Consider the following 16,324-nt stretch of genomic DNA (forward strand, 5'->3'; position numbering starts at 1 on the left):
CAGTGGTTGAGCGTCAACGTATGAATCAGGAGTCATGGTTCGAATCCCAGTCTTGGAACATGCCCACGTTTCAGGCTTGATCCCCAGTGTGGGGTATGCAGGAGGCAACCGATCAATAATACTTTGTCATCATTGATATTTCTATTTCTTCCTCTCCCTTCCTCTCTAAAAATCAATAAAAATATATATTATAAACAATTAAGATAACTTAAAAAATTTACTCATGAAAAACTAACCCAAAGTAATAAATATGTCTGTTTTTCATGGTACCCTTTTCCTTTTATGATTTTGAAAAATAATGCATGTTTATTAAAGGAAATTTTGGAAACCAAGGGTGTAAAAAACATGAGCCATAATTTCTCCATTTATCTGTCAATATTCCCATGAATTAGATGTTAGTAAATTGTAGTTTGTCTTTGACATGGAGAGCAGTGTAGGATACTCAATTGTGGTTGTCCATTTCCTACCATTTCACCAATGTTGATGCGTACTTCACCTTCTGAAGCAACTTTTTGGCTTGGATTGTGGTTTCTATTCCACACCCACCCGAACATGCTGATAGTCCCCCTCTCATATGCGTTCTGTCTTTGCACAGCTGCCTCCATATTGAACAATGACTGCACTGTCGTTGCCAGTGGTTTTAAAGAGCTGGCAACAAGCCCAAATGTCTGCTCCGGGAAATGTTTTTGTTATGTTACAATTTTTCTTTTTCTGTTTTAGAACAGCTTGGATGTTTTTATTGCATATGTTCTCATCATCCTGTCACCAAGAGAGCTCAGTGTGTCTTTTCCATATCTATTTTGGTAGATCCCATGAGCTTTGTTACCATACATGACCTTTTATTAAGACTTTGAGTTCTGCAGCTTCCCAAACCATCTGGCCAAATTGGAATTAATTTGTCACTTTTCCATACCTGCCTCTTAGGACAAGCAGATTAATAACCAATAGCCAAATGCCATTAAACCTTAGAACTTGTGTTTTTTTGTTGTTGTTTTTCAGTCAATTGGAATTATCTTCCGGAACACTTTGCAGGCGTAGTCAGATACTTGTATAGTGCACAGAAACAAGTAAAATATATTGCACTTGATGTAGGAGCATCAAGATGTGGCTTATATAAGAGGGGAGTGTATTGGTAGGTTACCCATGATATTCCCTTTCTCCTATCGTAACCACAGCCGATCCAGTCTCCTGGAGACTACATAGCAATAGCGCTCGGCATTTTTCTAATGGACTGGTTCCTCATGACCATGATGAAACAGTGAAGTCGGTCTATAAGACTCTTAAAAATACCCCTGACATTTAGAAGAGAGACTGATTATGAAAATTCAGCAAGGTAATTTTTCTCATGTCTTTCTTTGGCAATCTAGGTAATTTCTTCGTAAATAAATAAAATAAATTTGCTTTGACTTGCCAAGGATTCATGATATGAATGGTTTTTTCTACCTTCTCCAAGGGTATGTACCTCCCATTTCACCTGGAGCGCTGGTTTCAGGCTAATAGTTGTCTGTCAGTTTCTCCTTTACCTGCTGCCTCCATGCTTCTTCAGTGTCGGGCATCCAGATACACATTGGGGGGCACACATTTGCTATCCTCTTTTGGATGTGGCCCTGACAGCTCATCCATCTGTTCTTATTGTGAAGCAGTTTTACTGCTTCTCTTAAAAGCAATGCTACCACCTTCCCCTCCAGTGGAAACTTAGAGGTAGTCTTAGTCACAGAGCCATGGGTAACTTATTAAAGCAGCAATCAGAGCATTTCTGCGTTAGCCCAGGCCCCCATATCTGGCTGATTAGTCAAGCATTAGGGAAGCAAGCATGCAGAAAGAGGTGAGCACAAAAGGGCACTTCCTAATCACAAAGAATTGCCTCTAAGACGGGTGGAGAACGTCTGGCCTGCTAAGGCATGAGGGGCGAGCTAATGAAACGTTGGACCCAATATAGCAGGCTCATTTTTAAGTTGGTAATTTTGTATGACCCTCAAGTGACGTTGTAAATATCCAAATGGCCCTTGGCAGAAAAAAAGGTTCCCTACCCCTGCGAAGGGTATAGACTCCATAAATGAAAGAAATCTCAAACTGTATGTGCAAATAGGAAGCCAGCCCAGGAAACTCACCAGAAACTCAAAGAAGAACTCCAGACTCAAGCAAGTGCACATGTAGACACTAAGCAGTCTGTCCAGCTTTGAATGTCATCACCCTATGTCAACAATGATCACATCAGTAGTAATTATTGCTCTATTAATTAAGCTTCCGTGTTCTGGGCCCTGTGCTAAGCACTTACATGATCTCAGTTACAACCTTATGATGTCAGTACTGTATCCCCATTTTATAAATGAGAGATCAAGTAACTTGTCCCAGGAAGCACCGCTAGTAAATGGTGGAGACAAGAATTCCACTCTAACTTATGTGTCCCTGTGCTTACCCATGAGCTGCACTGCTAGTAAAAATAATGATATCCCTGTCGTGGCTTCAGATGGCCATGTTCAATTCAGCTCTTATTTCTTAAATAACTACTCCCTAAAAGCCACTCTCCTGCCTTAACATGTGCAGCAGTATGGACAGGACATAGATTCCTCGTTTTAAAATTGTGTGGTGTGGTAGAGAGCAGTGATGACTAAACATACACGATGTTGGATAGCTTACGTTAGATTGGGTTGGGGTAAGTCCTGGAGCCAAAAAGAGGTCTGAGGAGCAGAACAGCTCTCAGGGTGAGGTCGGGGGCGTGTGCACATAGAATTGACTAATCCCAGCTTCAGGTTCATTGGAGAGGCTCAGAGACATTCCCTAAAAAGCCCTTGAGTAGCCCAGGGCTCGTGGCTCAGTAGTTCCGTGTCGATCTATGAAAACCAGGAGGTCACGGCTCAATTCCTGGTCAAGGCACATGCCCCAGTTGCTTGCGGGCTCGATGGGCTCGATCCCCATTGGGTGGTGTGCAGGAAGGAAGCAGCCAATCAATGATTCTCATCATTGATGTTTCTATCTTTCTCTCCCTCTCCTTTTCAATAATATATATATATATATTTGGAAAAAGAGAGGTCAGTGGGGGAAAAAGGGGACATATGTAATACTTTCAACAATAAATATTTAAAAAATAACACACAAAAAAGCCTTGAGTAGATAATTTGTTTCCCTGGCATGGCATGTCTCAAAAGGGTTTGGGGGATGAAGCCTTTCATCCTTTCCCCAAGTCCTGTAGCTCCTTCTCTGTAAAGTTTGGTTGTCCACGTGCAAGATCACGGATCTGTGGGACTCAGAGGAGAAAACAGTGACTGCTACTGTAAGAACATCCTACACGGCTGATAACCTGCTTCTGAGTCTTAGAGGAGAACTCTAATCTTTCATTAATTCAAGGTCCTTATTAAAGCTGATGCCCAGTAAGTGCTGTTTTGTACCTGACACCTTTTCAGGGTATTGTAACCTAGAGGTTGGCGACTTTTAGCAGATCTATATGCTAGAAGCTGAATGCTATAAAGACTAAAAAGCCCAAGTGGGTTATTCGATCCAATGGCATCATCACATTGTTTTCCACTTACAGTTATTATGTGTTCACCTTGTGTTACAGATTCCTTCTACAATCAGGTCTATTCATCAGGATAAAATCCTAGCACTTAGACAGCAGACACAATTCTTGTGGGAGGCTTATTTTTCTTCAGTTGAGAAGATTGTATTAACTACACTAGAGGTAAGTGGGACCACTTGGCTCTCTGATGAATAACGGCCCTTTATACGCTTCTCTTGGCCTTCTGTTTTGCTACTGGTGATGTGCTATTGGTCAAATGGGGCAAAACCGAATTTTCTGTGCTTGGATTATGACAGTTAACTCTTTTCTTACCTGCTCTGCCATGCCCAAGCAGATAACTCCATTTCTGACAAACCCAGGGGGATACTGACATGAGGAGAATTACACTCCTGACACAGAGATCGGCTCTGTCTTTCCTCATTTCAGGGATATGTGGCTAATGACTGCCTTCCTGCCATTCAGACTTACTGGCATCCTTTCAAGACATAGTTCTGTAGCCCTTTTAGAAAACACATAGTGACCAAGTTGGGGGAAATCTCCTACCATTCTAAAAATATGAATGATTTCCCGGCTGCCATAGTCCCACGGCATCGGGGCACAGCACAATTAATTCTCAAGACAGATACAACCCAACCAGCATCGATGTTGCAAAGATGTGTTGCGAAGAAACTCAGGATGACACCCGCCCGGTTCAGAAAGTGTTAAACATTATGAAATCAGAAAATCTTGCAGGCAGATGGGTGCCCATCTTCAAGTTGCTTTTTTTAAGGCAAGAGGAAGAAAGGAAAGGGAAGCGTGGGGATGATTAAAACCTTTGGAAGTAGAGCAGGTAGAGAGGCCTGAGGCTGCACCAAAGTAGCACAAAGAGCTAAGAAAAGATTTGGGAAACTGCACACTCCTGACTGCAGGCGTGTAGGCGGGGGCAGAGGTGCTGGGTGCGGCACAGCCTGGAGGGGATTCGGAGGTGTCTGTCTGCATGATGAGGTGGGGCATTTGTGGCCCCACTTTCGGAGTATTTACTTTGAAAAAGTGATTACTGCTCTAAAAGCAGCACTTTGGAGCACACACTGAGAAGCCTGAGTAATAGGAAAGCTGAAGTCACCCTGTTTTGTCCACGTTGCTATCTTCTTACCCTCCTCCGTATCAGAGCCCACGCTGGGTCTGCCCCAGGCACAGCAGGCATTTACTTACCTACCCCAAGCCTAGCCTGGCTCCTGCTCTCACCTGGGGGCATGCCCTGGTCAGTGTCCTCTCATGGATGAGGTCATCCTGAAACTAGGTAGAAAAGGCTGTTTAGGACCCAGGCTCACCCCTGAAGGGTGTAGGGTCAGAATGGCTTGAGAAGGCTTCCTTGTCCAGCCGATGTGGCTCAGTGGTTGAGTGCTGACCAAGAGGTCATGGTTTGATTTCTAGTCAGGGCACATGCCTGGGGTTGCAGGCTCGATCCCCAGTAGAGGCATGCAGGAGGCAACCAATCAATGATTCTTTCTCATCATTTATGTTTCTATCTCTCTCTCCCTGAAATTAATAAAATATATTTTAAAAAATATTTTTAAAAGGCTTCCTTTTGCAAGCAAACTTCTCTTATGCCTCCAAAGCACTCCCTTCAATTAAAATGGACTGCCTCTTTTCTGCTCATAGTAGCAGATTTGAATATGTAATAATTCTTTTCTTTGATCCTGTCCTCCGCACAAGACCCTTCCTAGGAGTAAGGAAAGTTGAATATCATTTTTTTTTTTTACTTTTTCCTTTTGGAATAAGATGCTTTTTTATCTATGTAAATATGTTGTCATTTTTTATTTAAAAAAAGAGTCTTTCTGTACTTTGTAATATTTTTCAGCTTCATATATTGTTAATATTTTCTGTTATTAGATTATTCTGTAATTATTTTAGTAACTATGTAATACTCCATGATATCACTCAGTTTCTTTAATAAACCCCCAATCTGAAGATATTACCATTGTTTTGGGCTTTTTATTATTATATTCATCGTTAAAGCAAGTAGCCTCAGCACAGACTTGCTGGGCAGGGTGAAGACTAATTCCTTAGGATAAATTCCCTGAATTCTAAGACCTGGTTCAAAGAATATGCCAAATGTTAAGCTTCCTAATGTGAATTCTCAATTTTTCTGTCATAGAATTGCACTAATTTATAATCTCTCCAACTTATATGAGAGGATTTGTTTTGACCTTTAATTTTTATCACTTTCACTAATATTGGGCATTATATCTTTAAAAATGATCCATTATTATTTTCTTAATGTCTATTTCTTAGGATGAATATTTTTCAGATATTTTCTTGCTCGGGAAACTCACAAAGAAAGAAATAGAAATAGCCACAATGTTGTCCCACTTTTTCTCATTAATTTTTAAGGCCTTATTATATTAAAAATATTAACCCTTTGACTGTTTTATTGCAAATGTCTTTCCCCAATTTCTGGTATGCCTTTCTATTTTGTTTATGATTGGGCAATCTTTTCGTCTGTGATTTTCCATTTGCTATGGTTAGAAAGAAGTTTTCGACCACAATTCTATTTATATACACGTACAGATTCATTTACGTTTTTCCAGTACTGTCATGATTAAGTTTTTACTCTTAGCTATTTAATACAATTTACTTTTATGTATGATCTGTGTTGAAAAATCTAACTTTTTTTTTGACAAATTGTTGTGTAGTTGTCCCAATATATTTTGTTGGTATTCTCACATGCTACTTTTAGGCATCTTGGGTCTGTCTCTAGCTTTTTAATTTTCCCCTATTAGTTGTCCACTCTAATACACCCAGACCACATGTTCTCTCTTTTTTTTTTTTTTTTCACTCTGTATGTCACCTTTGGTGTGAGCCCGTATTTATTTACCCAATCTGCTATTGTTGACTATTAATGCTATTTCTAATTATTTTTTTATAGATAGGAATATATTCAAGCAATGGCTTTCTATATATATCATAACTACATCTTTATTTCTTTAATATGGAGTTCTTGAAGTGGGATTACTCAACCAAAGGGTCTAGGCATTTCTAAGGCCATGATCTGTGTTGCCAAATTACTCTTCAATCTAGACCAGGGGTGGGGAACCTTTTTTCTACCAAGGGCCATTTAGATATTTATAATATCATTCCCAGGCCATAAAAAATTATTGACTTAAAAATTAGCCTGCTATATTTGGTTAATCATTTGTTAACTCACCCCTAATGCCTTGGCAGGGCCAAACCAAATGATTTTGGGTTGGAGGTTCCCTACCCCTGATCTAGACACACAAGCCGTCTGGGGAAGACCCTGGCTTCCTGCATGCTTGTCAGCCCTAAGGAGCATAATTAAAACACAAACACACAACTTTGCTAATTTGCCAGGGGAAAGATGGTATCTCATTAATTACATTTCTTTTGAGTATGGTTTATTGCATAGATATGGTCTCTTGCCTATTAAGTTAGCAGGGCTCAATTATCCCTTAATAACAGTTGAATGTGTGATATTCAGAATAGGAACTTATGTCAAGCTGTGTTCATCTCTGTGCCTGGAAAATGCCTTTTTCCCCTTGTTTGTAAGCCACGTAGTTCTTTAGCGACACAGTTGTTTTGAAAACACTGCAAACCATATACTTCATTTTAATTTATAGCAGCTGTCACATCTCTATATATAGTCTTGAGATTAGATTGCAACAACTTGACCCCTTAACCGAATTGCATGAGCGATACCATCCAGTTTCCCTTTTTAATTCAAAACTCAGATAACCCAGAGCCCAATGTAAACAGAAAAGCAGAGAAACTGGCAGAAAATGCCTTTCACATACAAAAATAAACAAAGTCAGTATGTTTGTAAGAATGACTTAAGTAATGCATATCAAAAATGCCCACTTAGCTTAGAATGTAGATAATATGTCATTTTATATTATCTGGTCCCTGTTGGAGCTCCTAAGGCTTGAGGATAATTCAGAGTTACCCGAAGACAACGGACATTTAAGGGTCCCTGGCTTCAGTTTGTTCTACACTCAGACTCCTTCCGTGCCTGCTGTATTCTAGACCATGAGAAGGGGATACTTAGGTTTGGAGGCTATGAGCCTTAGAGATATAGGTAGTGCTTAGACACAATTAAAAACAGGACACCTCAGTCTCCTCTCCAATGCCAGGGTCAAGTTGTTAGTACATTCTATTGTGCTGCACTCTGTCCTATTTGGGATTCAACTTAGTATTGTATTTCCATTGTCACTAAAGTTTCCTTATTCTGCATCTTGGAATTAAGGAGCTATTTAATAAGAGCTCAGTCTTTTTGGAGCTGAGTTTTTGTGTGTGTGTGCAGAGTGACAAGTAATGTTGGGGACAGTGATAAAATACTGTCAAGACAGTGTTCCTTCCTGGATTTCATTATATGTCAGAATACTGCACAATAGTAAACCTGGCACGGAGGGTTGAACCATAGGAGCCCCGTCAGAACCAGGGTGAGCAAAAGAAAAGTGTATGAGATGATAATAATATGTGAACACAGCGAACAGCAGCCTGGAAAGCACATTTTTCGTGGACTTTCATGAAGTCTTCATTCTCTAATTTTCTCTTCAGTTATCTAACCATGCACATTGAAACCATCACCTTGCTGATGCTATTGTACAATGAAATTTTAAAATCAATGAGATAATGGAAATAGGAGACTGCGTTGGCCTGGAGTGAGGTGACATATGGTGGCACTGTGGGTATTAGGTAATATTGCATGGGTCAGAAGACCAAGTCAGGACCACACGGAATGACCGTAACCTGTAATCAGTAGTCCTTTTTTTTTTTTTTTTATGGCACAGGATAAATGAAAAATAAGGAGCCTGTCATTCTTCCCTTTGAATTCACATTAATAGGAAATACTATTCTTTTTGGGGTGCCATTTGGGATTGTAATTTTAAAAATATTGTACTATGTGTGTGTTTGTGTTTATGTATATCAGATACATATTCTTCCAAACTTTTGAGAAGGCAAGTTGTTAGGAACCTTTCAGAAAGACATTTGCCAATGACATGAACTGCCTTAAAAGTATTCATACCGCTTGACAAAGTCTTAAAGAATCAATCCTAAATGTGGAAAATTTTAATTCATAAATGTGTTCATTACTTTGCATAGAAAAAATCACACTGTTGTGGGTCATTTAGAAAAAGTAAACCATGAATACCGTTAGTAATATGAGGAGACATCTATAATATATAACATCTATAGTATTATAGCTGTGTAAAAATGGAAAAATCTATGCCTAGAAAATGAACACAGGAATGAGATTTTTTACTAATGGTAAAAAAAAAAAAATCGAGTCTTAAGCATTAATACTTATGCAGCTTTTCCTAATGATTCTGAGGGGTTATTATAATTAGTATGATATTTTATTGTTTTATTACAAATGAGCAAAGTGACACATGAAGGTGGCCAATTGCTTGACCCAGGTTAAATTGAACATTTGCTATTGCTTTCATACCTTTGCTGATATCTTCCCGTCCAGAGCCATTGAAGAGAATATAATATGCTTATTGGTATTTCAGAAGTACTATGGCTTATTGTATATCCTTAAATTAAAAAAGATAAAAGTGTTGTGATACTCAACCCAAAAAAAGTCCATGATGATGAGAAGCATACCACCCAGAGAGCTGGAGTGGTGATCCGTTTTGTGATCTCTGAGTTCCACGTCATGTCTATATAGGTCAGATTTATGATGCTATCTATTCTCCATTTGCTCTGTGTCTTAATATCCAAACTTGTTTAAGTGACCACATGCTGGAAAGTACATAAATTTGGAAAGAAAAAAAAAGGGAAAAAATAAAAAGCTTTAAAAGAAACTAAATAGCCCTAGCCGGCTTGGCTCAGTGGATAGAGTGTCAGCCTGCAGACTGAAGGGTCCCAGGTTCAATTCTGGCCAAGGGCATGTGCCTGGGTTGCGGGCTCAATCTCCAGTGGGGGGCGTGCAGGAGGCAGCCGATCAATGATTCTCTCTCATCATTGATGTTTCTATCTCTCCTCCCTTCCTCTCTGAAACCAATAAAGAAATATATTTAAAAAGAAAGAAAGAAAGAAAGAAAGAAAGAAACTAAATAGACAGTGTATTTGGGCAAGTAATTTAAAAAATCTGGAATAAATGGTTTACAAATTGAGATTGCTTGTCATGTAAAAACCCTCACAACCATGATATTTTCTCATAATTAGTGCCTAGACAACAGCATTTTAGCATTTCTCTGCTATACCACAAAGAGTAAACATTAATATTTTAGTTAGGTTTCTGAAATCACCACCACATTAGAAAACCTTTACCCAGCCATATAAAATTAGCAATTTTGATCTGAGGGAAAGAAAAAACGCAGAAGTCATTGAAGTAAGATATTTGAGTTCTTCTAAATTTCCTCTCTGCTCCCTTTTTTCTTTCTCATTAAGAAATATAAACATGATAAGGTTTGCAAAGATAAATGTAGCTCACTTTATTACTTATCCACTCACCATGTGGGATGAAATGAGGGTGTTAATAACCTTACAAATAATAAAACTTCATTTAAAATGGTCTGTACTTAAAATCACATTGCATTAAATGGGGATCTGGGAAATGATGATTTCGGTTTGAAATCTCTTGAGACATATGGCAGGCTTCTTCTTTTTGTTCTTAAGTAGAAAAAATAAAACATTGCTGAAAACATGAAATTCTGTATCGAGTTAATTATTTGCCAAATCATATCTTAATGAGTGGTTGGTATAATTACAAGAGTTTGAAAGTCACAGAGAGAAATCTGTAAGGCGGATTAATCACATTCATCTGACAAATGATCCAGGATGGGAGAATGCTTGACTCTAAATGTAGAATTTAATGATCTGCAAGGTCCCGAAGTCCAGAGAAACTAATGAACTAGCTTGGCTATTATTAGTCTTCATATGCCACAGCCCTTGTCCTATTATGTAGGATGTTTTAAATAATTGTTAGCTCCCGACTTTTTGAGATGAAATATAGGAAAACTTCAGCTAACCAGTACTCCAAAAGTTCAACAGTTGACTTTGAAAGAAAAACGAAATAGGACAAGCAAATAAATCTGCCTCCTGAATTAAAACCACAGACCAAAACCTCCACAGCTTCTAGAATGTGTCACACCTCCAATATGCTTTTAGCTATGTCTTCATATGGTCTGTGTTGACCTCTCTGTGCACAGGAACAAATATTCCTGGTGTGGACGCAGACCCACTGTTAGATGCTCCCCTGCCCAAAGACACCATTCCACACACCATGTTTTGAAATGAGCATGGACTTCTTATTCTAGAAAGACTCTATAGTATTTGTGGTGAAACTGCAGTTTAAGCTAGGAAATTTGATCAGTCCTAATTCCTCTTTCTCTCTCTTTCTCCCATTGTTCTGTCTCTCTTTATGTTTCAGACACTTTTTATCAGTGGAGAATTGGAGGGTAGAGTCACTACGTTGAGTGTCTTCTTCCCTCCAAAGGCATTGAGCACGGTCCTCATCAGATACCGTCAGGGTCTCGTCCTCACCAGGTGCTGTGTTTTTGTTTTCTAGATTATTCAGGACAGAATATTCAAGCACATATCACGTAACAGTTTAATATGGAACAAACATCCTGGAGGGTTGTTCGTCCTACCACAGTATTCATCTTACCTGGGAGATTTTCCTTACTACTATGCTAATTTAGGTAAGTGGGTTCCTTCCAGGGAGCTACCCTGGTGTCACCTCCATCTGTTGTCCAGAGTTAAGGCTCCTTGATTTTTCTATTCCACAGCTGGGTCTCCCTAACAGCCTGCATTGGAGATTGCTGATCGAGCCCTGTCATAAATGGTGTATCAAGGTCAAGAACGATAAATCCTGCAGAGCATTACAAAATGAAAAAAAAATTAAAAAACACCTTTCTTATCTGAACAGCTACACTTTTTATTTAGTAGAGTCATTTCTTTTTGAGAAATAGGTTTCCCAAATTACGCATCATTTCGAACTTGGCAATGGGTTAGCTATAATCTTAAGTCTCATCATATATAAAATGGAGCTAGAAGATCTCACCCCAGTATTTTTTTTTTTTTACAATCCCAACTTCTCTGTCTTATACCAAAGAAAAACTGATTGAACAAAGAGAAAGGGGAAAGATTTAAGAATATCTGACAAGGGAGAAATGTTATCCCTCATTCACCATTTATTATGCTCCTCTTATGTGCTATGTTCATGCAGTGCTAGGTGATAGAAATAAAAAGTCCAATGAGATACAATCTCTGCCCTCAAGCAGCTTTTAGTGTAACATAAATGAGGCAAAAGGAAATGGGAGGAAGGACAAACATCTACGAATTGGCACCGTTATTGCCATAGATATAGTATGTATGTGTGGCCCCAGTCGCTCTCGTGTGAGTAATATCTTGGACATTTCCCATCATTCACAGTTTCAAATTTGAGAACCTGGTTTAGGAAAGCATCTTTTGATGTAATAAGGTAAAAGACTCCTAGTTTTACCCAATGCTGATGCTCTCTACTACCTTCCTTTTTTGAGTTGTGCATATTAGCTGATAAGAAGAAACTTATACAAATGTGTGGCCTGATGTATCGACCAGTGACAAAGAACACTTTAGTCCAAACCAAACATGGTATGGAGACCATATCAAAACCAGTGAGTGGTCCACACTGAGGAATATGTTTAGAATTTAGTGATTTTCAGATTAAGGCAGTATTGGTAAAATTCCTACATAGTTCTTATAGAGCATTAATAGCTTCATTTGGAGTTGGCACATTAGAAGTGTGTAAATGATGCTCCTTAAAGTGTTAGTGAAAAAAGTAAAAAGCTGGAACTTGTCCTCGCTGTTAAAAAGCAAACCCCTTGCCCTGACCGGTATGGCTCAGTGGATAGAGCGTCGGCCTGTGGACTGAAGGGTCCCAGGTTCGATCCCGGTTAAGGGCACCAAAAAAAAAAAAAAAAGCAAACCCCTCCATCGTATTGATTTTTTTTCCTTGGCAAACCCGGAATGTATATCTTGATAGTGGGAAAGTTAGCTTCTTTCTAACATGAAATTCAAGTACTAATTGGATGATAAAATTTTCTCTACAAACATTTGTATAATCCTTTAATATACAAAGTCTGATTCTTACCTTTATCCCATCAATATTAAAGCTTAACTTGAATGTCCCCGCCCTCTTTTATTAACATTTAAGCTACTATAATGCAAAATTAGAGGGTCTAAACTAGTGAAGTTTTAAAACACATTTTTACTGGTCTCTGGCTTCTTAGTGAGTTCTTACGGAAAAACTCATTAGGAGGAGACACCATCCCACTTCTTTCCCTTTGGTGGCAGCTTTGTATCTCTGTGATACCTTTCCACTGGAGGTCTCAGAGCACACAGCTGGTTGAGGTCTGGGCCGCACACTTTTTCTCTCAGTATTTCACTGCTACACGAATGAGATTCTCGGGAGTATAGAGGCTTCCATTCCACAGTAGTGATGGTGGAGGTGGTGGTGAGGACTGCAGCTACCAGAGATGGAGCACTGATTGTTCGCTAGGTCCTGTTCTACGTGCTTTGTATGCATTAACTCATTGAACTGAATTCTCAGAACACCGCTCCCCCCCACCATGTTTGATATTATTATCAATCCCATTTCACAGCTGGGGAAGCATAGAGGGTTCTGTAATTTTGCCAAGATCCCACCACCAGGAAGTGGCATTCAAACCTTAGCCAGGTTCTGGATTCTGTTCTTTTAACCTTTACCACTTGCTAGTTAATATTTGAAATGGTATTGATCAGGCAAAAACAAAAAACAAAACCCTAATTACATAATTACGGATAAGACACATGCAAATTCCCTGGGAGAGAGAGAGAGCACATTTACTTAAACCCATATTAAGATGTGACTAGAGTAGACCCTTTCTTGAGTTGAGTGTGTGTGTGATTAGACCTGGGTGCCTGCAAAGCAGAAGGAAGATCAAAGGTGCATCCCCAAGGGAGGGAAAGATGTCAAAGGAAGAGCCTGGAAATGGACAGTGAGCTGTGAATGAGCGAGGTCCCTGGACTCAGGCAGCAGGAAACCAGCAGCTTTTCACCTTGTTTTTGTTCTGTCAGGACCTAAGAGGCAAAGGAATAATATGCTGGAAGGGAACATTAGCTCCAGGGCGAGGCGGCAGAGCAAGGAGGAGTAATTTTCCATGTCTTGTTTTCAGCGCTTCATTAGGCGCCTCTCCCCTTTCTGTTTCAGGTTTAAAGCCCCCCTCCAAATTCACCGCAGTCATCCATGCAGTCACCCCCCTGGTCTCTCAGTCCCAGCCAGTGTTGAAACTGCTCATGGCCGCAGCCAAATCCCAGTACTGTGCCCAGGTGAGTGGGGTCAACCTGCCTGCTCCTGCCTAGTGGACTAGGGTCTCCCAGTCCTCACCTGCCGCTGCACCCTCTGCTCGCTGGGAGTCACAGAACGTCACGTCTTGCTCCTCCCCTTTCATCCGTCATGCCTCGTTATGCCCTTTCCATCAACGTAGAGGCTCCTAAGAGTGAAATCCGGCACAGGTAGCGGGCGGGTTGCAAAGAGATCTTTGCACCGGGTTAAGGGATTAAAAAATATATATATACAACAACACATTTTTAAAAGAATATAAAGCACATTATTTTGTTTTTAAACGTCATGGCGATAAAGTAACATCAAAGGTACCACTGGGAGATCCCAGAAAACTAAGTTTCCACAAAAGGAACAGACTTGTCGGTGCCAGGAGGTGTCAGCTTTTCTGTCGCAGTAGCCATGACCAATGGTGACATTGGGAGCATAAGATTCAATCTGTGGTAACCGTATTTGGCAAATCAGCATCTCTCCCATATGCTGTTATTAACAGTGGTTTTTCTCATTTGTAAATAGCTTATAGAAGAAGGTTTACAAGTGAGAAAAGAATTAAAATAATTTTGAAGTATCCATTTTTGAACCACACACACTTATTAGAAATAACGAAGTCCCATAAAATCAGCAGCCATTCTGGAAAATGGAAAACATGAGTTCTATCTTGAATTCTTTTCTTTCTCCCACTTGCACTGCCTGGTGTAGTGCAAGTTCATAGCCAATGTCCCGTTTAGTTTTAATTTGATCAGTGTCATTATTGCTCTCATCTCTCATAAGATATCAGAATTTAGGAAATCACTTTATTAAGATCTGGCAACCCTGATATTACTTCTTTCCTCTCCAACGTTCTCCAGACCCCTGGACGTAATATTTCTAGGCTATTCTTTAGTTGATGAACTTTAAAATCTGTTTTGATGTCTGTGGATCTGCCTTGCTTGGATCTCTTCTCTCTCTCAGAAGAAACGTTGGGTTGGAGGCCTCACCAAGCCATCTAATGAACCCCTATTCCTTTCAGATCATAGTTGTATACATCCAGCCTCACCGAGCCGTCTAATGAACCCCTATTCCTTTCAGATCATAGTTCTATGGAATTGTGACAAACCCCTACCAGCCAAACACCGCTGGCCTGCCACTACCGTGCCTGTCATCGTCATTGAAGGAGAAAGCAAGGTAGGACTGGACAGGGGCCTGGGTGTGGAACCACCACAGAATCTGCGTTTCTCCCCGGGTGCTCTGGGTGTTGGCCCTAGATGTCTTCCCCCAGCTGCTGGCCCTGGACTACTTTTCCTAAAACTGTACCTGTCTCTGGACATCCTCAGCTTTCACAGTCATTGGCTTTCGAATTAGTGAGTCCTGGATCCCCACTACTAACTCCTTAGGAGATTTGTGACCCTGTGCACACTTTTTTCTCCTCTTCCTCATCTAGAAGCAACAACACATACTTCTTAGGATTAAATGGATCCCGGGCCTGGCAATAGTAATCTGCCTATAAATGCAGAGGATGAAGATGGGGCTGCTGATGCCTGTGGTGATACATGGGGTTTGCTTAGCTGATGAATCTGAGTTAGTTGTGTCTTTCATGTGCTTCTTCCTCACATTTATCTTTAAAAGGACATTTTCACCTGAATTTTGATGCCTCCATCAGAGACTCTCTTGAGTGCTGCCTAGCTGCCCCCTTCCCCGCCCCCCGCTTCCATTCTCCAATTCATTTTGCGTAGAACTGAATGATCTTTTTTTCTTTTAATTGACACTCTTGAGGTGAGATTGGTTAATAAAAGTATATAGTTTTAGCTATACAATTCTAGGATACACTCTGTATATTGTATTGTGTGTTTACCACCCCAAGTCAAGTCTCCTTCCATCTCCATTTATCCCTCCTTTACCTTCTTCTACCACCCCCCACTCCCCATTCCTTCTGGCAATCACCATACTGTTGTCTGTGTCCATGACCTTCTTAATCTTCTCATGGCCCATAAGGGAATCTATTTGCTAATGCTTTAAATGAACATTTGAAGCCATATATAATCCGGTTCTCTCTCATCGCTCTCCCCAAGGGACCCTGTCCTCTGACCACATTTGATCTGTGTCCTCTCCTACCTCTAATTTTTGTCTTTCCCCTGTGCTGTAAGTCTTGGCCACCCCTCTCAGTTCCTCATGTCTGTGGTCAAACTCGCCATCCATTGGTTAAGCCCCTGTTCACTTGCTGCCTTCTCTTGGAAATTCTTCCATTATTGGAAGCCAGGCTCGACTTCTTGTTTCTCTAGCTTCTGCAGGTTGCCTTCTGGTATATCTGATCCACTGTGAAGAAATCAGTCGCTACTAAATTAAACTGAGATTGGTGTAGCATTGGCTCTAGTCATCATAGGCTCTCGTGTCAGACTTACTTTTGTGTGACCCAAGACGAGTTATTTAATTGTCTGTGCCTCAACCTTCCTTTAGTAAATGGAAAGAATCTTAACACCTAACAAACAGAGTAGCTAAAAGGATCAAGTGATAGGATACTT

The 16,324-nt window shown here is 40.1% G+C and overlaps 1 protein-coding gene across 1 annotated transcript in view; it reads left to right on the top strand.

Moving 5' to 3' along the window:
* EXT1 (exostosin glycosyltransferase 1) overlaps nt 1–16,324 on the top strand; it is a 283,532-nt gene that overhangs the window by 251,750 nt on the left and 15,458 nt on the right. Inside the window, exons 4-7 of the mRNA XM_006769106.2 lie at nt 3,560–3,679; nt 11,031–11,163; nt 13,695–13,813; nt 14,895–14,990. Coding sequence (XP_006769169.1) covers nt 3,560–3,679; nt 11,031–11,163; nt 13,695–13,813; nt 14,895–14,990 — 468 coding nt within the window. The remainder of the gene's footprint in view (nt 1–3,559; nt 3,680–11,030; nt 11,164–13,694; nt 13,814–14,894; nt 14,991–16,324) is intronic.

The sequence above is a fragment of the Myotis davidii genome, unplaced genomic scaffold, assembly GCF_000327345.1.
Source record: "Myotis davidii unplaced genomic scaffold, ASM32734v1 scaffold1, whole genome shotgun sequence".
NCBI classification, from domain to species: Eukaryota; Metazoa; Chordata; class Mammalia; order Chiroptera; family Vespertilionidae; genus Myotis; species Myotis davidii.